Source organism: Bos mutus, chromosome 9 (genome assembly GCF_027580195.1).
Source record: "Bos mutus isolate GX-2022 chromosome 9, NWIPB_WYAK_1.1, whole genome shotgun sequence".
Lineage (NCBI taxonomy): Eukaryota > Metazoa > Chordata > Mammalia > Artiodactyla > Bovidae > Bos > Bos mutus.
The window spans coordinates 70,844,531-70,870,115 of record NC_091625.1 but is presented as its reverse complement, the minus strand read 5'-3'; the positions used below and the strand labels follow the sequence as shown (position 1 = coordinate 70,870,115).

General features: G+C 41.0%; 1 protein-coding gene across 2 annotated transcripts; it reads left to right on the top strand.

The window, feature by feature from the left end:
• Positions 1-863: 863 nt before the first annotated feature.
• Positions 864-25,449, top strand: LOC102269690 (pantetheine hydrolase VNN2-like). Of its 2 annotated transcripts, XM_070376683.1 has the most exons (5): positions 864-1,375; positions 15,724-15,894; positions 23,955-24,007; positions 24,892-24,966; positions 25,252-25,449. In XM_070376683.1, the coding sequence occupies exons 1-5, from the start codon at positions 1,274-1,276 to the stop codon at positions 25,295-25,297; spliced, it is 447 nt and encodes a 148-aa protein (XP_070232784.1). In that variant the 5' UTR covers positions 864-1,273; the 3' UTR covers positions 25,298-25,449. The 2 variants fall into 2 exon arrangements, with proteins under 2 accessions (XP_070232784.1, XP_070232786.1); XM_070376685.1 differs by lacking the exons at positions 24,892-24,966; positions 25,252-25,449 and adding an exon at positions 24,785-24,842 and having other exon boundaries at positions 865-1,375.
• The last annotated feature ends 136 nt before the right edge of the window (positions 25,450-25,585 follow it).

Here is a 25,585-nt window from a genome sequence, read left to right as displayed (position 1 = left end):
TTCCCTACATCAGATGAAGCATAAGGAAAAAACCTCCTGAAGATTAGATTTTGAGTCATGTATAAATATTTAGGGAAGAAGGCTTCCCTTGAACAGTGAGCAGATCCTATAAAGAGGAATAAATTGTATGCCACCAAAGCCCAGCTCTTTGGTTTCTGCACATAAACTTCACAGCATTGGCTGGGTCCCAGAGAGGCCCAGAGACTCAGCCAGGTGGGCACTCACCATCACTGACCATATTGTCATCTATATATATTTTACACAGTGTTCAGGTAAAGTTCCAATATTTCAGACTATTAGGCAGGCTTTCCAAGAGAAACTGTCAACTGCGGTTTCTGCTGATAGCTTCTTATAGTGCAAACACTTCAGGGCCACTGGTCATAAACATTGAGTTCAGTCATTAGCATGTATACAAATGTTCTCTCCTGTTATTTTGGGAGCTCTATTAAAACTGAGGCTTGCCTTAGATTCTGTTTTGTCTGTCACAGCTAACTATGCAAGTTTTCACGAATTGTTGCTATGATAGTTCCTACTACAATGATTCCACATTGGTCCTATTAATGGAAATATTGAGCCATTTAATAAAATATTTTGGTTGAAAGCATTGAAATAGTTTAATAAAATATTTTATTAAAAGAAAAGAGTTCAACCCCAAGTGTGTTTTGGAATGGGGTGGACTCATCTGCTTGGCTCACTGCTTCCAATTCTATATTTGTGTGGACCTCTTAATAGTGCCAACAGTAGCATCACGCACTAGAGTCAATCCAATTATGTACTTCTTGCACAATATCCTTTCTCAACACTGTGTTGTATAATCTATTCCAGAGATAGTATAAATAGCGGTAGCAGATAGGCAGGTCTTTAACATAAAAGCTCTTCCAGTGATACAAAGTACAAGAATCTGAGTTTAATAAAGCGCACTAAATTTTATCTATGATTATATCATATTTTCCAAAATATGTGGCCATTCTGGTGCTCTTTGTCCTGAGAGTTGGTGCACTGGACACTTTTCTTGCTTCAGTGTTTGAGCATGCTCTTATATTACCAAACAGAACAGAAACACCTGTGCTAAAAGAAGAAGCTTTGCTCCTGATGAACAAGAATATAGATGTTTTAGAGAAAGCACTTAAACTGGCAGCCAGGCACACTGGCTGGGACATTGGAAAGAAAATCTGAAACTTCATAAGAATGTGAATGTTTCGACTTCAGTAAAAATTTTTTTGCTCCTTTACTTGTTTTGAGCAGGGTGCACATATCATTGTGACCCCAGAAGATGGAATTTATGGCTGGGTCTTCACAAGGGAGACCATTTATCCCTATCTGGAGGATATCCCAGACCCTGAAGCAAACTGGATTCCATGCAGAGACCCCAGAGGTAAAGTCATTACCTTTTGATCTTTAAACAAAAAGTTGTGATATTGTAACATAGCAAATATTTAAGCTTGACTAGTGTTGTTGCTGACAGTCTGTGGCACCCGACTTTGACTTCTCTAATTCTTCGTATTGTGCACCATCTGGCGTGTCTCCTGTTTGGGAAATGATTTGTGATGATGTCTGGTTGGTTATTTATGGATGAATAATATGTGTACACACAAGTTTTATAATAGATGTAATTAACTGGCTTTCAACAAAGTGAGAAAGTTGTGAAATCTAGGACTTATATTTGTAAGTAAGGGTTTCAGCCTCCTTTGCAGGAATGGTAAAAAGATGAGTGTATTTATGTTCCAAAGGGCTTTGATATCGGCATGCAATGTCATCTGTATGGTGAGTGGAAATTGCACAGGGCTTGAAAATGAGATATTTTTTCTGAGACTACATCCTACCACCTCTTGGCTGAGTGATGTGGGACAGAAAACCTAAACTCTTAAAGTAAAATAGAGATAATATGATTTCCTTTCCTACTTCACTTTACAGAGTAGATGTATGTGTAGGGAATTTCCTGGTGGTCCAATGATTAGGACTCTGAGCTTTCACTACCAAGGGCCTGATTGGCTCCCTGGGGCCCTCCCCAATCACTGATTGGGGAACTAAGATTCCATAAGCCATGCAGCATGGCCAAATCCCTCCTCTGACCTCACCCCACCCCCACAAAATGAATGTAAAGTGAAATAATACATAGAATCTATACAGTATGGTGCCCTCTTGAGTGCTAATTATTACTTTAAAAAAAACAACTATTCCTTTTTTTTTAAAACAGGAGCTGGATCTGAAATTTTGCTTTCTTGTCCTTCAAGAAAGTGTAGCAATTGTTTATAGCTGTAGTTTAAGCATAACTGTCTGAAAGAAAATCACATAAAATATAAGAAAGATTATGAAAATAAATCATTTTAGGTGTACTTACTTTTTAAAATAGATCATACATGATGACAAAATCAATGCATTAAAAAGTTATTTAATGTGCTAATTTTTAAATTTACAGGCATCTGCTTAAAGCTATTATCAAGTGCACAAAAAGAGAAACTTCTTTAATAATTCTGACCATTTGAAATTAATTGGAAAGTCAAGTCCAATGTTGCAACATAAGAGCTCTTATATGTGAGTCAGGTCTCACCCTGTGATTTTCACCTTTGGAAAAATATTCTCAAAATGTTACACAGTCTGTGTTTACAGTAACCACGTAATTATGACTCAATGTTTGCTTGCTTATGGGGTTTTCCCAGAGCAGGAAAGACTCATTATTTGCAATAACTCAAAAGGCTTATACTGAAATACACTCTATTTGCCTGGGCTGGCAAAACTGACTTTCCTAGGGGAAAGATGTCTTAAAGCCTGATTAATTAGTCTCTGAAGTATTTTAAGTAAGGAAAGTAGGTGACAGATGAAACTTTAATATTATTGAGTCTTTCAGACATTCAAATGGCAAGCTTTCAGCTCTGTGTTGTAGAAAGAAAAAATCCAGTATTTAAGAAAATGCTAATATTGGTAAAGAAAGCCACCATTTCTTCCCTAGTCACACTCATCTCTAAAAGGGATAATTCAAGTCCATATAGTCATCCTTGTGTATTTAAATACTATCATTTAGAATACTGACACATCTCTTGCTTCCTGGAGCTTTCCCCATGGGGAACTAATAGGAAACATTAAAGTGCCCTAATTATCTAGTCAAAAAAAAAAAAACAAAATAAAATATATAATAGTTTTATTAAGGCCTTCCTTAATGAATATGCACGTTGACAGTATTACTGTTTTTCCTGAAGGCAAGACAAAAGAAATGGTCTGAAATAATAATCATAAATCTGTTCTTTTTATTCAAAGATCAGTTCAACATCAATTGTAGGGGGACTGAGAAACCATGGAGAGTCTGAATGGCCTCTACAAGCAATCAAGTCATCAGTGTCCCTGGGTGGTCTTGTTGTTACAAAGTCCATAATGGCCAATATTGAGCACCTACTTGGTTCCTGAATCTGCACTTGGTACACTAAGCACATTGTCTCATTCAGTTTAAGTAACAGGTATAACTATTCCCCTTTTATTTACTTATTCATATTTTAAAAATATACATTTATTTTTATTATTTTTATTTATTTGGCTGTGCCAGGTCTTACCTGCAGCACACATGATCTGTAATCTTCATTGCAGCATGCGGGATCTTCAGTTCGGGCATGTAGGATCTAGTCCCCTGACTAGGGATTGAATCCCTGGGCGCCTGCATCAGCAGCACATAATCTTAGCCACTACACCACCAGGGAAGTATCTCCCACTTTAAATCCCACTGCTGGGCATACACACCGAGGAAACCAGAATTGAAAGAGACACGTAAAAAAAAATAAATAAATAAATAAAAGAAAGAGACACGTGTACCCCAATGTTCATCACAGCACTGTTTATAATAGCTAGGACATGGAAGCAACCTAGATGTCCATCAGCAGATGAATGGATAAGAAAGCTGTGGTACATATACACAATAGAGTATTACTCAGCCATTAAAAAGAATACATTTGAATCAGTTCTAATGAGGTGGATGAAACTGGAACCTATTATACAGAGTGAAGTAAGCCAGAAAGAAAAACACCAATATAGTATACTAACGCATATATATGGAATTTAGAAAGATGGTAACAATAACCCTGTATGCGAGACTGCAAAAAAGACACAGATGTATAGAACAGTCTTTTGGACTCTGTGGGGGTGGGGCGTGGGATGATTTGGGAGAATGGCATTAAAACATGTATAATATATAAGAAATGAATTGCCAGTCCAGGTTCGATGCAGGATACAGGAAGCTTGGGGCTGGTGCACTGGGATGACCCAGAGGGATGGTATGGGGAGGGAGGTGGGAGGGGGGTTCAGGATGGGGAACACGTGTACACCTGTGGCAGATGCATGTTGATGTATGGCAAAACCAATACAATATTGTAAAGTAAAATAATAATAATAATAATAAAATTAAAAATAAAATATATAAAATAAAATAAATAAATATGAAGAAAAGAAGGGGGCTTAAGGTCTTACAATTGGTAAATAGCCTCGCTGGAATTCAAACATGGCCATTTCCACTGAGTCATGCTAACAGAACGGACTCTGAGTGCCTAGAAGCATCGTCTTCTACTTGAAATCTCCATGACTAGTAAATCCACTTCTGAGCACATTGTAATTGCAGAAATTTGGATCTTATTTTCCACTGAAATCTTTCATAACTTCCTTTGGTGTCCATACTGCTTCTATAGCATGCTCAAATATGTGACTCATCTTCAAATTAGAGTCTTTTAAGTATCTGAAGCCAGCTGTAGTCTTACTTATTTACTCACCTCAACCCCTTTTTACTTCTAAGATAAACAGTCCCAATTTGGAAGGTCTGGGCATTACTTTGAAAAGCAATTTCATAGTGTGCATTTACCCCAGGGTTTCACACAAGTGCCCTCTAAGGTAGAAGGGAAGCTATTATGCTACCTTGACATGTAAGGACACAGACAAAAGGGTGAAATCCTTTTTTCCTTTTCTTTTCCTTCCTTTTAAAAAATATTTCTAGTACCTAAAGCTGCATTTCTGGAGGATGATCGGCCTGGGACCAACTATTTACTGCCTCCTAGTATGAACGTGGCTTGCATTATGGAAAAGATTCTCTCCATTAGAAAAGCCCTTTATTTGTCTTCCTGGGAGAACTTCATAAGAAAATATGTTGCTTCTCTTCTTTCTCCTCTTCCTCTTTTACCCATTCTGTGTTTCGGTCTTGCACTGCTGTTGTGAATCTGGCAACTAGAATAGGTTAGTTTTCATAAAGAAGAAGACTGTATTGCATGTGTGTGCCCAGTCTATCAGTCCTTTCTGACTCTTTGCAACCCCACGGACTGTAGCCTGCCAGCCTCCTCGGTCCATGGGATTCTCCAGGCAAAAATACTGGAGTGGATTGTTATTTCCTACTCCAGGGGACTGGTTCCAAATAGGAAAAGGAGTATGTCATGGCTGTATATTGTCACACTGCTTATTTAACTTCTATGCAGAGTATATCATGAGAAACGCTGGGCTGGATGAAGCACAAGCTAGAATCAAGATTGCCAGGAGAAATATCAATAACCTCAGATATGCAGATGACACCACCCTTATGACAGAAAGTGAAGAGGACCTAAAAAGTTTCCTGATGAAAGTGAAAGAGGAGAGTGAAAAAGTTGGCTTAAAGCTCAACATTCAGAAAACGAAGATCATGGCATGTGGTCCCATCACTTCATGGGAAATAGATGGGGAAACAGTGGAAACAGTGTCAGACTTTATTTTTTTTGGGTTCCAAAATCACTGCAGATGGTGATTGCAACCATGAAATTAAAAGACGCTTACTCCTTGGAAGGAAAGTTATGACCAACCTAAATGGCATATTCAAAAGCAGAGACATTACTTTGCCAACAAAAGTCTGTCTAGTCAAGGCTATGGTTTTTCCAGTAGTCATGTATGGATGTGAGAGTTGGACTGTGAAGAAAGCTGAGTGCTGAAGAATTGATGCTTTTGAACTGTGATGTTGGAGAAGACTCTTGAGAGTCCCTTGGACTGCAAGGACATCCAACCAGTCCATTCTGAAGGAGATTAGTTCTGGGTGTTCTTTGGAAGGACTGATGCTAAAGCTGAAACTCCAATACTTTGGCCACCTCATGCGAAGAGTTGACTCATTGGAAAAGACTCTAATGCTGGGAGGGATTGGGGGCAGGAGGAGAAGGGGATGACAGAGGATGAGATGGCTGGATGGCATCATTGACTCGATGGACATGAGTCTGAGTGAACTCCGGGAGTTGGTGATGGACAGGGAGGCCTGGCGTGCTGCGATTCATGGAGTCGCAAAGAGTCGGACACAACTGAGCGACTGAACTGAACTGAACTCCAGGGGATATTCCGGATCTAGAGATACAACCTGTGTCTCCTGCATTGCAGGCAGATGCTTTATCACTTCACCACCTGGGAAGCTATTGGATTGCATATGAGCTTTTAAATCTTTGCTGTTGATTCTTAACCTAGAGCTGTTGTATGTTATAATGACAGGCAAATAAAGCATCAGTTTGGATGTTCAAAAATCACTAATACACTGTAAGTTTAAGGCAATATCTATTGAATTAGGCTTGGCTGTACCCCTGTACAAAAAAGACTCAGCTGTCTGGCCAAGGAAAATTCCATCTACATTGTGGCAAATATCGGGGACAAGAATCTGTGTAATGCCAGTGACCCTCAGTGTCCCCCTGATGGTCATTACCAATACAACACTGATGTGGTGTTTAATTCTGAGGGCAGGCTTATGGCTCACTATCATAAGGTGAGAATTACTTGTGCCTTAGCTGATCTTGACTTATTTTTGTTTGTGATATCTATGTAGACTTGTTTGTTGAATGTTGGTAAGGGACCATTATAAACACATTCCTTAATTATTACATTTAGTTGAAAAGGGGACTTAACTTACTTTGACTTTTATATAAGGGTTCTGAATTTGAATTAGTCATAAAATAGAATCTGGCAGAATATTAAAGCAGATGTGCTAATAGCCTCACAGGATTTTAATATTCTCTGAGAAAGGAGAAATTCTGTTTCATCACATGATTTAATACTAGAGTAAGTTTTTGGACCCAATTTGTTAGTTTTTGGACCCAATTTGTTAGTGTTTGGTATTAAGCTTTAGTCATTCATTCCATTAAGATCTTTTTTTGTTTGAAGTGATAGAAAAACCCCCAACTGAAATTGATTTGAAACAGTAACAACAAAGGCAATGGAATGCCCTTGCTCAGGTACCTGAGAAAATATAAATCATAGAAAGGATAGGTCTAGTTTCTGACATGGTCTGTATCTTAAGGCCTGGAAGATGTCAGCCATCCCCACAGCTCTCTCTCTCTCTCTTTCTTTTTTACGGTGTGTTTTTTTATCCTCTCAGGCCATGCCAAAGTGCATGCAGGATCTTAGTTCTCTGACTAGGGATCGAACCTATGTCCCTTGCATTGGGAGTGTGGACCACGGGATCACCAGGAGAAGTCACCCTCTAGTTCTTAGATCCTTGTAAAAAGTTCCAACTTTTTCTCAGCTGACTATCCTTTCAGACGCCACATGGCTGCTGGTTACAAAGCGCATATCCTAATGGGACAAAATCCAGAGGAAGACTGAATTTCTCTTTCCTAGAAACCCCACAAAAACCTTATTATTCCTTCAGTCCGCCTAGCGACCACATGCCTCGCTTGAGTCGATCTCCTGGGAATGAAGGATGGGCTGCCACCTGAGCAGAGGACAGAAGAGTTTGGGAACCTCAGTGGTGGGGGTGGGATGGGGTGTGGCCTGAGCATATATGCACACATCAGGCCAAATAAAAACCTGAGCAGAACATAAGGCTGCACTCTTGAGTCCAGGGTAGATGGAGTTTGGGAGCGAAAATCAAGCTGGAGAAAATTTTCTAATGACTTACTAATTAACAAGGTTTACTTCCCTTTCACTTTTCACTTTCATGCATAGGAGAAGGAAATGGCAACCCACTCCAGTGTTCTTGCCTGGAGAATCCCAGGGACCGGGGAGCCTGATGGGCTGCCGTCTATGGGGTCGCACAGAGTTGGACACGACTGAAGCGACTTAGCAGCAGCAGCAGCAGCAGCTATTACATTGTCTAAGTTCCAGTTTACTTCACCTCACTTATATAAACCTAGCCATACCATGGGAAGACATGACAAAGTTTAGTTTATTAACACATGTTAAACTTCACAAGCTCAACATTCAGAAAATGAAGATCATGTCATCTGGTCCCATCACTTCACGGAAAATAGATAGGGAAACAGTAGAAACAGTTGTATGTTATAATGACAGGCAAATAAAGCATCAGTTTGGATGTTCAAAAATCACTAATACACTGTAAGTTTAAGGCAATATCTATTGAATTAGGCTTGGCTGTACCCCTGTACAAAAAAGACTCAGCTGTCTGGCCAAGGAAAATTCCATCTACATTGTGGCAAATATCGGGGACAAGAATCTGTGTAATGCCAGTGACCCTCAGTGTCCCCCTGATGGTCATTACCAATACAACACTGATGTGGTGTTTAATTCTGAGGGCAGGCTTATGGCTCACTATCATAAGGTGAGAATTACTTGTGCCTTAGCTGATCTTGACTTATTTTTGTTTGTGATATCTATGTAGACTTGTTTGTTGAATGTTGGTAAGGGGACCATTATAAACACATTCCTTAATTATTACATTTAGTTGAAAAGGGGACTTAACTTACTTTGACTTTTATATAAGGGTTCTGAATTTGAATTAGTCATAAAATAGAATCTGGCAGAATATTAAAGCAGATGTGCTAATAGCCTCACAGGATTTTAATATTCTCTGAGAAAGGAGAAATTCTGTTTCATCACATGATTTAATACTAGAGTAAGTTTTTGGACCCAATTTGTTAGTTTTTGGACCCAATTTGTTAGTGTTTGGTATTAAGCTTTAGTCATTCATTCCATTAAGATCTTTTTTTGTTTGAAGTGATAGAAAAACCCCCAACTGAAATTGATTTGAAACAGTAACAACAAAGGCAATGGAATGCCCTTGCTCAGGTACCTGAGAAAATATAAATCATAGAAAGGATAGGTCTAGTTTCTGACATGGTCTGTATCTTAAGGCCTGGAAGATGTCAGCCATCCCACAGCTCTCTCTCTCTCTTTTTTTTTTTACGGTGTGTTTTTATCCTCTCAGGCCATGCCAAAGTGCATGCAGGATCTTAGTTCTCTGACTAGGATCGAACCTATGTCCCTTGCATTGGGAGTGTGGACCACAGGATCACCAGGAGAAGTCACCCTCTAGTTCTTAGATCCTTGTAAAAGTTCCAACTTTTTCTCAGCTGACTATCCTTTCAGACGCCACATGGCTGCTGGTTACAAAGCGCATATCCTAATGGGACAAAATCCAGAGGAAGACTGAATTTCTCTTTCCTAGAAACCCCACAAAAACCTTATTATTCCTTCAGTCCGCCTAGCGACCACATGCCTCGCTTGAGTCGATCTCCTGGGAATGAAGGATGGGCTGCCACCTGAGCAGAGGACAGAAGAGTTTGGGAACCTCAGTGGTGGGGGTGGGATGGGGTGTGGCCTGAGCATATATGCACACATCAGGCCAAATAAAAACCTGAGCAGAACATAAGGCTGCACTCTTGAGTCCAGGGTAGATGGAGTTTGGGAGCGAAAATCAAGCTGGAGAAAATTTTCTAATGACTTACTAATTAACAAGGTTTACTTCCCTTTCACTTTTCACTTTCATGCATAGGAGAAGGAAATGGCAACCCACTCCAGTGTTCTTGCCTGGAGAATCCCAGGGACCGGGGAGCCTGATGGGCTGCCGTCTATGGGGTCGCACAGAGTTGGACACGACTGAAGCGACTTAGCAGCAGCAGCAGCAGCAGCTATTACATTGTCTAAGTTCCAGTTTACTTCACCTCACTTATATAAACCTAGCCATACCATGGGAAGACATGACAAAGTTTAGTTTATTAACACATGTTAAACTTCACAAGCTCAACATTCAGAAAATGAAGATCATGTCATCTGGTCCCATCACTTCACGGAAAATAGATAGGGAAACAGTAGAAACAGTGTCAGACTTTATTTTTTTGGGCTCCAAAATCACTGCAGATGGTGATTGCAGCCTTGAAATTAAAAGACCCTTACTCCTTGGAAGAAAAATTATGACCAACTTAGATAGCATATTCAAAAGCAGAGACATTACTTTGCCAACAAAGGTCCGTCTAGTCAAGGCTATGGTTTTTCCTGTGGTCATGTATGGATGTGAGAGTTGGACTGTGAAGAAAGCTGAGCGCCGAAGAATTGATGCTTTTGAACTGTGATGTTGGAGAAGACTCTTGAGAGTCCCTTGGACTGCAAGGAGATCCAACCAATCCATTCTGAAGGAGATCAGCCCTGGGAGTTCTTTGGAAGGAATGATGCTAAAGCTGAAACTCCAGTACTTTGGCCACCTCATGCGAAGAGTTGACTCATTGGAAAAGACTCTGATGCTGGGAGGGATTAGGGGCAGAAGGAAAAGGGGACGACAGAGGATGAGATGGCTGGATGGCATCACTGATTCGATGGATGTGAGTTTGAGTGAATTCCTGGAGATGGTGATGGACAGGGAGGCCTGGCATGCTGCGATTCATGGGGTCACAAAGAGTCGGATATGACCGAAGTGACTGAACTGAACTGAACTGAAACTTCACGCCATGATATTAGTACTTAAAGAATTGAGTGGAAAACCATCAGAAATTTGTGAGGTTTGAAATTTCAAATGACTTTAAGACAAATATTCATCTTTTAAATATCATTTGTAGATATGATCTCATTGAATGATTCATTGATTGTGAGAAAAATAAAGTGTTTTGGGGGTTTTTTGGTGGTCGGACCAGTGAGGGGTGGGGTAAGATAGGGGCGGGGCTGATGGAGGTGGGGTTGAGAGGGTATGAGATCTCCCAGGAGCGGGGCTGTGGGAGGAGCGAGACCTTCATTAGCAAGGTAGATTGGGGTCGTGGCCTCCAAGGTCATGGGAGGCTCTCAGAATGATGCCTGAGAGTGTGGTCTATGAAGCCGGGATATCAATCGAGTCCAGGGGACAAGCTGAAGGGCCTGTAAGAAAACTCACAAGACAGTGGTATACTAGATATAATCTACACTAATTTATATGTAATGTTTTTAAATATGCACACTAAAATACATGCAAGAAAAGATTTTGCAAATATTAATCACTTTTATTTGCCAGTTTTCTTACGAATCTTCCCCTTCTTTGCTTTTCATTAACAGTTCAATCTTTTTTGCACCTGAAGTTCAGTTTGACTTTCCCAAGGATTCAGAACATGTGATTCTCAACACTCCCATTGGGACATTGGGCATTTTCACTTGTTTTGACATTTTCTCTCATGACCTGGCTGTGGTGGTGGTAGAAGAGTTTCAGCTTGACAGTATCCTCTACCCTAAGGCCTGTACAGTACACTGCCCCTCCTCTCAGTGTGGGCCCTTCCATTCTCCCTTCCATTCAGCATGGGCCCAAGCCCTGAGAGTCAACCTGCTTGCTACCAATAGCCACAACATCAGGTGCACATGACTGGTACCTCCCCCTCCAGTGCTGCCCCAAAGGGCAACCACAGTCTTGGAACACCTTCATTTTCAAGCCATGCATTTCTTTAATGATTCTTCCCCCCAAATTAATTAATTAATGAAATTAATTATTAAATTTATCAATTATTTAAATTTAAATTAAATCAATATACTTATTAATTATTAATTATTAAAATAGATTTTTAATTTTAATTAATAAAGTTATTAATTATTAAATTACTTAATTGATTAAATTTATTCATTTCTCATTGGTCTGGGTCTTCCTTGCTGTGAGCAGGCTTTCTGTAGTTGCCGCAGGCAGGGGTTACTCTTCCTTGGGGTGCACAAGCTCCTCACTGCAGTGGCTTCTCTTGTGGGGCGTGTGGGCTTCCGTAGTTGTGGTGCAAGTGTTTGGTTGCTCTGAGGCATGTGTAATCTTCCCAGACCAGGGATCAAACCTGTGTCCCCTGCTTTGGCAGGTGGATTCTTACCCACTGTACCACCAGAAAAGTTCTTTAATGATTCTTTTATTAACTTTAATGTCACAAAATTAATAAGACTACGGGTTTCTATACCAACATTATTTAAAGAACATTATTCCTGGGAATAAAGAAGGAAGCAAAGAGTGTATTGTCAATTTCACATGAGGGGAAATTGGAGTTAGACAGAATTTAAGTCACATAAAAAAAGCAAAGGCAGAGTTAAAGAAAGTTGCAGCTACCATCTATTAGTAATATTGAAATAAATCTTTCTATTGGGGTGATAAAATCACTTTAGACTTAATCAGCTTTTTAGAGTTTATCCTTTAAAAATCCATGTTTCAGGGAAGGCTCCTCTCTCGATTGTTTTGTCATTTGTTGATCCAGGTGAAGAATCTCAAACACAAACAAATTAGATAGGTTGGTGGATACGTAAAATTGTTCTTCATGTCTGAGAAACTTTTTGGTTTGTGGTCAAGTTGGCTAAAGAAAGGGGAGCTTAAGTTAAAAAAATTTAAAAAGTGATCCAAGTCAAATGATAGTTTCAGTGTAAGCAGATTCTTATGGAGGACACAGATTCAAATTGAACTCAGGTCAGTGTAATAGGTATTTCCTTCCTTATCTTGAAAATGCTTATGCTTTCATAACTTTATATTTCATTTCTTATGAAATGATTCTATTAGTTTGTGGCCATGCAAAATTTGAAACCAGTATTCATGTTTCTTCATGTAACCCATAGGCAGTGAAATCTATGCACCGGAGGCTGTCAAAGTGTATCACTAGAACATGGAAACAGAGACAGAGAGTGGCCAGCTGATGCTCTCAGAATCGAAGTCTTGACCTCGACGAGAACCCAGTTACTGTGCAGCTGCTGACTGGAGTGATTATGCTAGAGGTGTCAAGCCATTCTCATTTGAGCAGTTGAATTTTCCAGGGATGATTTATTTTGATGGGTTCATCTTCACCAAGCTTAAGAGAAACACAGGAAATTACACACTTTGTCAGAAAGACCTGTGCTGTCACTTAACTTACTAGATGTCTGAGAAACGAACTGATGAAGTGTATGCACTTGGTCCTTTGACGGACAGTATGCAATAGAAAGCCAATATTACTTACAGGTAGAAACACTCAAGTATGTAAGAATGGCTTTGTTACTAGTTTGTCTTCTAGGTCATCACTGCATTTCTTTAAAAATTGTGCTGGATTCAGTTAATTGGAATAGTGTTACATTTGTCATTGAACTTTTCTCCCTAGAATACTTTGTTTAGTCTTGGCAAGAACAGAATTAGAGCTGCAAGGTAAAAACATGAAACAGATTGATTAGTTCTCAGAAAACAGGGTTGAAAAATACATAGGGATTGTCAAGTTTTAAAAGCTACAATCCCCATGTATTTTCTTTTTCTGTTAGGTTACTTTAGGGCTGTGTTTTGCAAACTGTTTTCAACTAGAGTCCAGAGCAAGAAGTCCATTGCACATCATAACCCAGTGCCATCAAGACATATCTCAAAAAGATACTCAGTGAAACAAACATTTTATAAAATAATTAAAACAAAAATTATACATGGCTATGATTATATAGATATCAAGAAGAGGTGGCAAGAATACACAGAAGAACTATACAAAAAAAGATCTTCACGACCCAGATAATCACGATGGTGTGATCACTCACCTAGAGCCAGACATCCTGGAATGTGAAGTCAAGTGGGCCTTAGAAAGCATCACTACGAACAAAGCTAGTGGAGGTGATGGAATTCCAGTTGAGCTATTTCAAATCCTGAAAGATGATGCTGTGAAAGTGTTGCACTCAATATGCCAGCAAATTTGGAAAACTCAGCAGTGGCCACAGGACTGGAAAAGGTCCATTTTCATTCCAATCCCAAAGAAAGGCAATGCCAAAGAATGCTCAAACTACCACACAATTGCACTCATCTCACACGCTAGTAAAGTAATGCTTAAAATTCTCCAAGCCAGGCTTCAGCAATATGTGAACCGTGAACTTCCTGATGTTCAAGCTGATTTTAGAAAAGGCAGAGGAACCAGAGATCAAATTGCCAACATCCGCTGGATCATGGAAAAAGCAAGAGAGTTCCAGAAAAACATCTATTTCTGCTTTATTGACTATGCCAAAGCCTTTGACTGTGTGGATCACAACAAACTGTGGAAAATTCTGCAAGAGATGGGAATACCAGACCACCTGACCTGCCTCTTGAGAAATCTATATGCAGGTCAGGAAGCAACAGTTAGAACTGGACATGGAACGACAGATTGGTTCCAAATAGGAAAAGGAGTATGTCAAGGCTGTATATTGTCACCCTGCTTATTGAACTTATATGCAGAGAACATCATGAGAAACCCTGGGCTGGAAGAAGCACAGGCTGGAATCAAGATTGCCGGGAGAAATATCAATAACCTCAGATATGCAGATGACACCATCCTTATGGCAGAAAGTGAAGAGGAACTAAAAAGCCTCTTGATGAAAGTGAAAGAGGAGAGTGAAAAAGTTGGCTTAAAGCTCAACATTCAGAAAACGAAGATCATGGCATTCAGTCCCATCACTTCATGGGAAATAGATGGGGAAACAGTGGAAACAGTGTCAGACTTTATTTTTCTGGGCTCCAAAATCACGGCAGATGGTGACTGCAGCCGTGAAATTGAAAAACGCTTACTCCTTGGAAGGAAAGTTATGTCCAACCTAGATAGCATATTCAAAAGCAGAGACATTACTTTGCCAACAAAGGTCTGTCTAGTCAAGGCTATGGTTTTTCCAGTGGTCATGTATGGATGTGAGAGTTGGACTGTGAAGAAGGCTGAGCACCAAAGAATTGATGCTTTTGAACTGTGGTGTTGGAGAAGACTCTTGAGAGTCCCTTGGAGTGCAAGGAGATCCAACCAGTCCATTCTGAAGGAGATCAGCCCTGGGATTTCTTTGGAAGGAATGATGCTAAAGCTGAAACTCCAGTACTTTGACCACCTCATGCAAAGAGTTGACTCATTGGAAAAGACTCTGATGCTGGGAGGGATTGGGGGCAGGAGGAGAAGGGGACAACAGAAGATGAGATGGCTGGATGGCATCACTGACTCGATGGACATGAGTCTGGGTGAACTCCGGGATTTGGTGATGGACAGGGAGGCCTGGCGTGCTGCGATTCATGGGGTCGCAAAGAGTCGGACACGACTCAGTGACTGAACTGAACTGAACTGATGATTATATACAACACAGTCTAATTTTGAAAATTCTAGTCTACTCCATTGGAGAAGGAAATGGCAACCCACTCCAGTACTCTTGCCTGGAAAATGCCATGGATGGAGGAGCCTGCTAGGCTACAGTCCATGGGATCGTGAAGAGTCGGATAGGACTGAGCAACTTCACTTTCACTTTTCACTTTCATGCATTGGAGAAGGAAATGGTAACCCACTCCAGTGTTCTTGCCTGGAGAATCCCAGTGACAGAGGAGCCTGGTGGGCTGCCGTCTATGGGGTCACACAGAGTAGGACACGACTGAATCAACTTCGCTGCAGTCTACTCCATTTTGCTGCATTGAAAGAAAAGGGCTAATTTTGACCCACTAAATTAATGTTAGGGTTGACTAACAGATTATGAGCTGCAACTGGGGAAGAAAGCACTTAAGAGGCAAGCTAAAGAGTATTCTTCTATTCCTTGAAATGGTATTTTTAGCTGTGAAAACATTTCCAAGATTTCCAACCACCTCTCTTTTCTTTTCCTACCTAGGTATGCATGTTACTGAAATGTCAAACCCCTGACCTGGAAACTTGTGGTGAGCCTGTGGGGTCAGCTTTTACCAAGTTTGAAGATTCCCTCAGTGGCACATTTGGAACGAGTTACGTTTTCCCACAGATCATTCTCAGTGGGAGTCAGCTTGCCCCTGAAGGACATTGTGAGGTAGAGGATTTCCAGGAGGATAAATTCCTTTGAACAGATGGAGAAGATTGGCATAATGAAAATTTGAAATAATGAGACAGCATTGTAACACTGAGGTTCACCTAATATAAACAACTTATACAAAGACACTATGATATGAAGACAAGTTGTAGTTCTAGACTGTTTTTAGGCTGTGATGGAGAATTTGGGGTTTTATTTTCTTACATAAATGTGATTTTGAGAATCAAAGGAACAGATTATTGAGGGATTAAAATAAAAATATTGATTGCCAATGACAGCCAACAACTAATGTTTTCTTTATTTGCATAGATCACCAGGGCAGTAGATTTATTTACTGCATGTTCATCCAAAGTCCTTCTGATATTACTACATATGTAGATCTGAAACAGGGAGCTTCTGATTCCAAAGTCTGTGGGCTTTTGACTACTTCATGCTGCTTTTAGAGTGACATTGTCAGAGAAGGCCTCTGGACTGGAAACCAAATCTGCACTGAAGTTAATGTTTTGCTTTCTTTGATTAGGTTTCAAGAGACGGATGTCTGCAGAGCCAAGGCGAAGCCCCTTTGCCTATCTAGGCTTTAGCCCTTTATGGAAGAGTGTTTGAGAGGGATCCTCCATGTTTAGGGCAGGGCCCCGGGTAACTGCAGTGATCCCCATTCACGGCCATCCTTTGAGGACTAGCCTGGCAAAGAGGGGAGGTAAAAAGAGACAGCTCAGCCCATCGTATCTGTTTAGAAGATGTGTCCTGACTTTGCTGAAACAGCCAACTTAAGCAGATTTAAAAAGAAATGGATGAGTGCGCACACTTTACCTACTCACTCTGGGAGCTGCAGTCGTCTTCCGTGTGGGTGCACTTAAGTGTGTGTCACTATGTCCATGTGTGGTGCAACATGTATCTATGGGAGGAGAGCCAGGAAGAGTCCTTGTGTGGCAACTGCTCTAACGTATGCAAACACTGTATCTCTCATTTGTAAATGCACAGGGTTAGTGTGGAGAATGTGGAGGGTATTTGGTCCTAGTCAGTTAGGATACAGAAAGTTAAAAACAAAGGTATCTTTTAAATAACTTTTTAACAAATTGAAATTGCTCCATTATCTCCTTATTCTACTTTTATGGAATATTTGTATGGAAATTAGATACTTAGGAATGGAAAGTTAGAAAGAGATAAATGAATAAATGATCTACTTCAGAACATGCACTGTTTCCTTCTGAAATTATTCTCTTAGAATGTACCCAATCCTGATTAAACCCTCTCATCCTCTGGAATTTGTTGCAGCCTGTGCTAGACAGGATCTTCCCTAGAAAAGGCCACCCTGTCATCTTTTTCCCAGTTACCTTCGCCCCTTTGACCCTGACATCCTGAGTCTTTTCCTGGTTGGTTACTTATTAACTCTAGGAAGAGATACACGTATCTGAGAGAAGAGGAGCTCTCTAGGATGTGTGGGAGAGGCTGAGGATCACTCCGAGTTTGGGGACACATTTCCCCTCCCCTAAAAGATATGACAACCGCTTTTCTAGATTTTTCCCAAGTGTTTATTTTCACTTGATTTAATTCAATCTAGTTCCAGGAAGCTGGAGACATTCTAGGCAGCAGAAAATGCCTTTGGTCTCTCTGTTTCCCTCATGCCTGGAATCTCTTTCCAGGGGCTCGGATGGAACCTGTACTCTGGACTCCTCTGTTTGTGCAGGATGTGGGCTTCTTCCCCATAAGGGTCTTGTGTTGGTTCTTTCCAGGCTTCTTCTCTCTCTTCTAGACAAACCTCCAAACCTTGTTTGGAGGTTGCATTAGTATCTAGTGGCCCCAGCTTCCTCACCACCCCTCACCCCTTGCATCTTATATAGCCAACCTCTGCCCCTTCTCTAGTCCCAGGAACTACAGAATCACTGCATCCCATGGGTGTTCTCAGCTCTTACCGTGACTAAACAACCTACTGTCCCTCTTATTATATCCCATGTTGTTTTGGCCCTTATCTTTTAACATCTCATGTCTTTTATTTCTTTGAGCTCTATTTTTGTCTCTCCCCCTTCTCCTCCCTAATTCTCATTTTATTTACCATGACTTATTAATAAGGACCTTGCTAGACTCAGCCCTCACAGTTGTGTCTTCCTCATTGAAACTCTTACTTTGGAAAGTGAAGCCACTCGTATGGCTTCAGCTAGTGTTTCTGAGGCAGCAAAGTACATAATTCATTGGAAGGAAAAAAAAATTTTTTTCATCAAAGTCCGTTCAAGTCATATAATAATGATTAGAGACGATCTTTAAAAAAAAAAGGCTTATTAAGTCCTATGGTAAACATATATAGTCTTATAATATAAACAACTTTATCAATTAGATTAATGTCAATAGGAGATTGACAGTGTTCTAGCCATTAAATATTAATATGAAGGTGCATATACTTAGAGGACTTCCTAGGTGAGGCTAAGTGGTAAAGAATCTGCTTGCCAATGCAAGAGACACAAGAGATGTGGGTTCAATCCCTGGGCCAGGAAGATCCCCTGGAGAAGGGAATGACAACTTACTCCAGTATTCTTGCTTGTACAATTCCATGGACAGAGGAGCCTGGCAGGCTACAGTCCATAGGCTTACAGAGTCCCCGCAACTGAGTGATTGAGACCCATAGTAGACTTAGAAACTGTGGAGAAACAGAGATCTAATCTTTTATCACACACACTAGAATTCTGACTCTAATACCACTTCTGATTACCAGCTATGATTCTGACATCTGATTTTGATGTGTCAATTTTCCCCCCACACCACCAAGAAATTTTCCAACACCAGCCGGGAGTCCAACAGTCAGATGCAATTCTGACCTCATCTAAGTGCAGGTGGCATTAGATGCCACAAGACTGCCTTCTACCCATGTCAGATCTGGCTGTGGACCTAGTCGTCCCCTTTTACCCATGTCAGATCTGGCTGTGGACCCAGTCGTCTCCTGTCCTTCTGACCAGCTGGCTATAGATTAGAAGTTTCATGGACCTTCTCCTTAGGTTTGATGTGTTTCCCAGAGTGCTCACAGAACTCAGAGCAGCAGTTTACTTACTTGATTACCAGTTTATGACAAAAGGATGTTACTCAAGAACAGCCAGATGGAAGAGGTGCAAAGGGTGAGGTATGGGAGAGGGGCTCTGAGCTTCTCTGTCCTCTGGAGCATGAGAGTCTTCCCATATGTCTTCCCATTTACAAACCAGAGAGCTCTCTGAACCTTATCATGGCATAGGTATGACTGATTAAACTATTGACCATAGGTGACTAAACCACAATTCTTAGCTCTTCTTCCCTCTCTGGAGTTCAGGGGGTTGGGACTGAAAGTTCCAAGCTTCTAAACACTTGGTTGGTTCTCCTATCAAGCAGCTCTCAACCTTAGGTATTTTCCAAAAGTCACTTTATTAAAAAAACAAAAGACACCTTTATTTTTTTTTAATCACAAAAAATTCCAAGGATTTCAAACACTCTGTGGAGGAAAAAGTGTCAAGTATTATTCGCTCTGTCGCTTAGTCGCTTTGCAATCCCATGACCTGTAGCCTGAGACGCTCCTCTGTCTATGAGGATAAAGTTCAAATATATATTTCTTATTATAAGTCACGATATTGCACATAAAACACGTGTGCATAGGTATACACCCAGGTGTCCTCAGATGCTCATCTTATCTCATCCTCAAGGTCGCCCTGTGAAATCAGCATTTTGTTGACCTCCCTTAAATTAGCCAATCTGATCACATGGACCATAGCCTTGTCTAACTCAATGAAACTAAGCCATGCCCTGTGGGGCCACCCAAGATGGGCGGGTCATGGTGGAGAGGTCTGACAGAATATGGTCCCCGGAGAAGGGAATGGCAAACCACTTCAGTATTCTTGCCTTGAGAACGCCATGAACAGTATGAAAAGGCAAAAAGATAGGACACTGAAAGAGGAACTCCCCGGGTCAGTAGGTGCCCAATATGCTACTGGTGATCAGTAGAGAAATAACTCCAGAAAGAATGAAGGATGAAGCCAAAGCAAAAACAATACCCAGTTGTGGATGTGACTGGTGAAGGAAGCAAGATCTGATGCTATAAAGAGCAATATTGCATAGGAACCTGGAATGTCAGGTCCATGAATCAAGGCAAACTGGAAGTGGTCAAACAGGAGATGGCAAGAGTGAATGTCAACATTCTAGGAATCAGCGAACTAAAATGGACTGGAATGGGTGAATTTAACTCAGACGACCATTATATCTACTACTGTGGACAGGGATCCTTTAGAAGAAATGGAGTAGCCATCATGGTCAACAAAAGAGTTCGAAATGCAGTACTTGGATGCAATCTCAAAAATGACAGAATGATCTCTGTTCATTTCCAAGGCAAACCATTCAATAGCACGGTAATCCAAGCCTATGGCCCAACAAGTAACACTGAAGAAGCTGAAGTTGAACGGTTCTATGAAGACCTACAAGACCTTTTAGAACTAACACCCCAAAAAGATGTCCTTTTCATTATAGGGGACTGGAATGCAAAGTAGGAAGTCAAGACACACCTGGAGTAACAGGCAAATTTGGCCTTGGAATACGGAATGAAGCAGGGCTACGGCTAATAGAGTTTTGACAAGAGAACGCACTGGTCATAGCAAACACCCTCTTCCAACAACACAAGAGAAGACTCTACACATGGATATCACCAGACGGTCAACACCAAAATTAGATTGATTATATTCTTTGCAGCCAAAGATGGAGAAGCTCTATACAGTCAACAAAAACAAGACCGGGAGCTGACTGTGGCTCAGATCATGAACTCCTTATTTCCAAATTCAGACTTAAATTGAAGAGAGTAGGGAAAACCACTAGACCATTCAGGTATAACCTAAATCAAATCCCTTATGATTATACAGTGGAAGTGAGAAATAGATTTAAGGGCCTAGATCTGATAGATAGAGTGCCTGATGAACTATGGACATTGTACAGGAGACAGGGATCAAGACCATCCCCATGGAAAAGAAATGCAAAAAAGCATAATGGCTGTCTGAGGAGGCCTTACAAATAGCTGTGAAAAGAAGAGAAGCAAAAAGCAAAGGAGAAAAGGAAAGATATAAGCATCTGAATGCAGAGTTCCAAAGAATGGCAAGGAGAGATAAGAAAGCCTTCCTCAGCAATCAATGCAAAGAAATAGAGGAAAACAACAGAATGGGAAAGACTAGAGATCTCGTCAAGAAAATTAGAGATACCAAGGGAACATATCATGCAAAGATGGGCTCAATAAAGGACAGAAATGGTATGGACTTAATAGAAGCAGAAGATATTAAGAAGAGATGGCAAGAATACACAGAAGAACTGTACAAAAAAGATCTTCATGACCCAGATAATCACGATGGTGTGATCACTCACCTAGAGCCAGACATCCTGGAATGTGAAGTCAAGTGGGCCTTAGAAAGCATCACTATGAACAAAGCTAGTGGAGTGATGGAATTCCAGTTGAGCTATTTCAAATCCTGAAAGATGATGCTGTGAAAGTGCTGCACTCAATATGCCAGCAAATTTGGAAAACTCAGCAATGGCCACAGGACTGGAAAAGGTCTGTTTTCATTCCAATCCCAAAGAAAGTCAATGCCAAAGAATGCTCAAACTACCACACAATTGCACTCATCTCACACGCTAGTAAAGTAATGCTCAAAATTCTCCAAGCCAGGCTTCAGCAATACATGAACCATGAACTTCCAGATGTTCAAGCTGATTTTAGAAAAGGCAGAGGAAGCAGAGATCATATTGCCAACATCCACTGGATCATCAAAAAAGCAAGAGACTGCCAGAAAAACATCTATTTCTGCTTTATTGACTATGCCAAAGCCTTTGACTTTGTGGATCACAATAAACTGTGGAAAATTCTGCAAGAGATGGGAATACCAGACCACCTGACCTGCCTCTTGAGAAATCTATATGCAGGTCAGGAAGCAACAGTTAGAACTGGACATGGAACAACAGACTGGTTCCAAATAGGAAAAGGAGTACGTCAAGGCTGTATATTGTCACCCTGCTTATTTAACTTCTCTGCAGAGTACATCATGAGAAACGCTGGGCTGGAAGAAGCACAAGCTGGAATCAAGATTTCCGGGAGAAATATCAATAACCTCAGATACGCAAATGACACCACCCTTATGGCAGAAAGTGAAGAGGAACTCAAAAGCCTCTTGATGAAAGTGAAAGAGGAGAGTGAAAAAGTTGGCTTAAAGCTCAATATTCATAAAACTAAGATCATGGCATCTGGTCCCATCACTTCATGGGAAATAGATGGGGAAACAGTGGAAACAGTGTCAGACTTTATTTTTGGGGGTGCCAAAATCACTGCAGATGGTGATTGCAGCCATGAAATTAAAAGACGCTTACTCCTTGGAAGGAAAGTTATGACCAACCTACCTCGATAGCATATTCAAAAGCAGAGACATTACTTTGCCAACAAAGGTCCGTCTCGTCAAGGCTATGGTTTTTCCAGTGGTCATGTATGGATGTGAGAGTTGGATTGTGAAGAAAGCTGAGCACCAAAGAATTGATGCTTTTGAACTGTGGTGTTGAAGAAGACTCTGTGAGTCCCTTGGACTGCAAGGAGGTCCAACCAGTCTATCCTAAAGGAGATCAGTCCTGGGTGTTCATTTTGGCCACCTGATGCAAAGAGTTGAGTCATTGGAAAAGATCCTGATGCTGGGAGGGATTAGAGGCAGGAGGAGAAGGGAACGACAGAAGATGAGATGGCTGGATGGCATTACCAACTCTATGGACATGAGTTTGAGTGAACTCCAGGAGTTTGTGATGGACAGGGAGGCCTGGTGTGGTGAGATTCATGGGGTCACAAAGAGTTGGACATGACTGAGCAACTGAACTGAATTGAACTGAACCTAAATTAGCTGGATCAGCTAGATCAACTAGATTAGCTGGATCAACTGAGAAGATCGCTGACAAGGGAAATGAACTCTCCAAGGTCCCACAGCAAGCTAGTGGCAGTGCTGGGGCAAGAATTAATCTAATTCCTTAAACTGCCACGTTCATTGTTTCCTTTGTGTACCTGTAGACAGACAGGATAGGGAGGCTTCCCAGAGGAAAAGAATCAGACATAGCTTTCTTAACACGAAAGAAGCCAGTTTAGACCTAAGCCATTTTGTGATCTAAACCTGGCCACAATGCTTGTCTTTGCAGAATAGGTCTCCATAGAAAATGATTTTAAGGGAATAAGGAAATTGAAGATTTTTTTTTTTAAAGAACCTCTGAGATCAAACCAGGAGATTGGGATTGACATACACGCACTGCTGTGTGTGCTGCTGTAAAGCACTGGAAGCTCAGTTCAGAGCTCTGTGATGACCTAGGGGTCGGATGGGGATGGGGTGGAAGGAAGGTCCAAGAGGGAGGGGATATATGTATGCATACAGCTACTTCAATTTACTTCATTGTATAGTACAAACTAACACAACATTATAAAACGATTATATTCCAATTAAAAAAAATTAAAAAACGGATAGCTATATAGAGGCCAGAAATATGACTTGACTATATTGGAGACAGTATATCAGTTGTAAAGACTCCCAGTTCAATTCCAAAAGTAAAGATCAGTCTGAAGCACATTCTTGAGCTGTTTTATAGGATCCAAACACCTACTGAGGACTCACTCAACCACCAGGCTGACTAGAATCTAAGAAGAGATGATGACCCTCCTGGTGCTAGTGGTAAAGAACCTACCTGCCAGTGCAGGAGACAAAAGAGACACGGGTTTGATCCCTAGTTTGGGACGATCCCCTGGAGAAGGAAATGGCAACCCACTCCAGTATTCTTGCCTGGAGAATTCCATGGACAGAGGAGCCTGGCGGGCTGCAGTCCAAGGGGTCGCAAAGAGTCGGACATGACTGAAGTGACTTAGCACTCCTAACTCCAGCCAACTAGAGCCTGGAGTCTGCCAACTTTGGCCCTAAGCCTATGCTGAATTCTTTGCTCAAGGCCCTTCATGAATACCAACGTACCCTTAGTGTAAAACTTCCCCCATTTCGAAATATCCTCAGTGTTCTTATTTGTTGCAAGTAAAAAAATCCTTCCTTCCTTCTGCCCTTTAGGTTGATTATATCTTCTGGCTCAACACACAACAAGAGGCAAACCCAGTTTTAAGGTAACGTTAGGGATCAGAAGATTTAACTGAGGCATCCTAAGAGAGGCTATTGGTGTCACCAGTCCCAGTATAAGCTGATGGATGGAATTCTATTGCAAGAACAACAATCATCCACGTAAAGATTTCTCCCAAATGGTACGTGTCAGGTAGGCTGGAATTGCCAGCTTGATGTAGTAGTAAATGTGGGAAAGGGGAGGAGTTATCTAGCCCTCTGTCTATTAAATCTGTTTATTTTTTGTTGTTCTTGCAATAGAATTCCATCCATCAGCTTAAATAGGGCTATTTAATAGCCCTATTAAATCTCTGTCTTTTAGTAGGATTGTGTCCCTGGGCTCTGACCTTCATAAGTGTTTCTCAGCTGTTTTCTTTCCTCCTTTAGTTGAGACAGGCAGGTTAAAGGGGATTAGAGATGGGGTTTTACTGTCCCCCAGAAAGGTTCAGTTCAGTTCAGTTTAGTCGCTCAGTCGTGTCCGACTCTTTGCGACCCCATGGACTGTAACCTACCATGCTTCTCCATCCATGGAATTTTCCAGCCAAGAGTACTGGGGTGGGTTGCCATTTCCTTTTCTAGAGGATCTTCCTGACCCAGAGATCGAACCCGGGCCTCCCTCATTGTAAGCAGACTCTTTACTGTCTGAGCCACCAGGGAAGTCCTTCCATTGAAGACAGGTTTGGTTAAAAGAACAGAATGCTCTGGATGTATTTCAAAGTAGGTACATTTTTCCTCCTCCTATAAGAAGCAGCACAGGATGTTTTACTTCCTCATTATTCCCTCAGAGAACCTGGTTGGGCTTCTGGAGTAAAAGTTATAAAAATGTGAGGACCCTCCTAATACTGAAACCTCCTCCAAACCCTCCCCCCCGACCCCGTGTTTATCTTGCAAGCCTGTCCAGTAATTTAGCAAACACAGCTGGAGTGATGGTACCAGGAATAGCTGCCTCAGTGGACTTCTACCCCAGGTAAGCCTGTCTCTCTAACTTTGGGGGTAATGATGTGTGCTGACTTCAGTTCTCTGGAGTATCTAAAAAAGTTGCTGCTTTTCAGTTGTTCAGCTGTGGGTTTTTTTTTTTTTTTTTTTTTTTTTTTTTGGTTGAGAAAATGAGAGAGAGGACTTTGAAGTTCTAGTTATATCAGACTGGAAACACAATGGGAGATTCTTATTTAAATTTTAATTTGAGTAAGATCAAAGAAATATATTTTTTAAATCTCTAGGTGACTCATTCCAGTTTTAACTTTTCTTTCAGAGCTTCCTTTATAAATTCTTATGGAATGATTACAATCTCCTTGTGAGAAAAAAAAAAATGGATAAATGGAAACCTCTATTAAATAGAGTTGGGAGACCAGAAGGGGAAGTTCTTATGTTCCATGACAACAGCAGAGCCATCCAGGAAGAAGACCACTCTCTCCTTTCCTGGCAAGGACTGTTTGTGGCAAGAACTCAGCCAAGGAAAAACTAGGGACTCTTTGTTAACTCTAGTCCTCTCAATTTCTTTTTTATCTCTATAAAAGCGTTCTCTTTCTCTTGCCCTGCTCACCATGGTGGTAGATCCCGAATTGCAATTCTCTGCAAACCTGTCT

Bases quoted from the DNA above. Each gene is read 5' to 3' on its own strand.
- LOC102269690 (XM_070376683.1), top strand. From the start codon at position 1,274: ATGGAATTTATGGCTGGGTCTTCACAAGGGAGACCATTTATCCCTATC. The intron at 1,376-15,723 runs GTAAAGTCATTA...TTTCCTACCTAG, and splicing joins TCCATGCAGAGACCCCAGAG to GTATGCATGTTACTGAAATG. The intron at 24,008-24,891 runs GTAACGTTAGGG...TTATCTTGCAAG, and splicing joins GAGGCAAACCCAGTTTTAAG to CCTGTCCAGTAATTTAGCAA.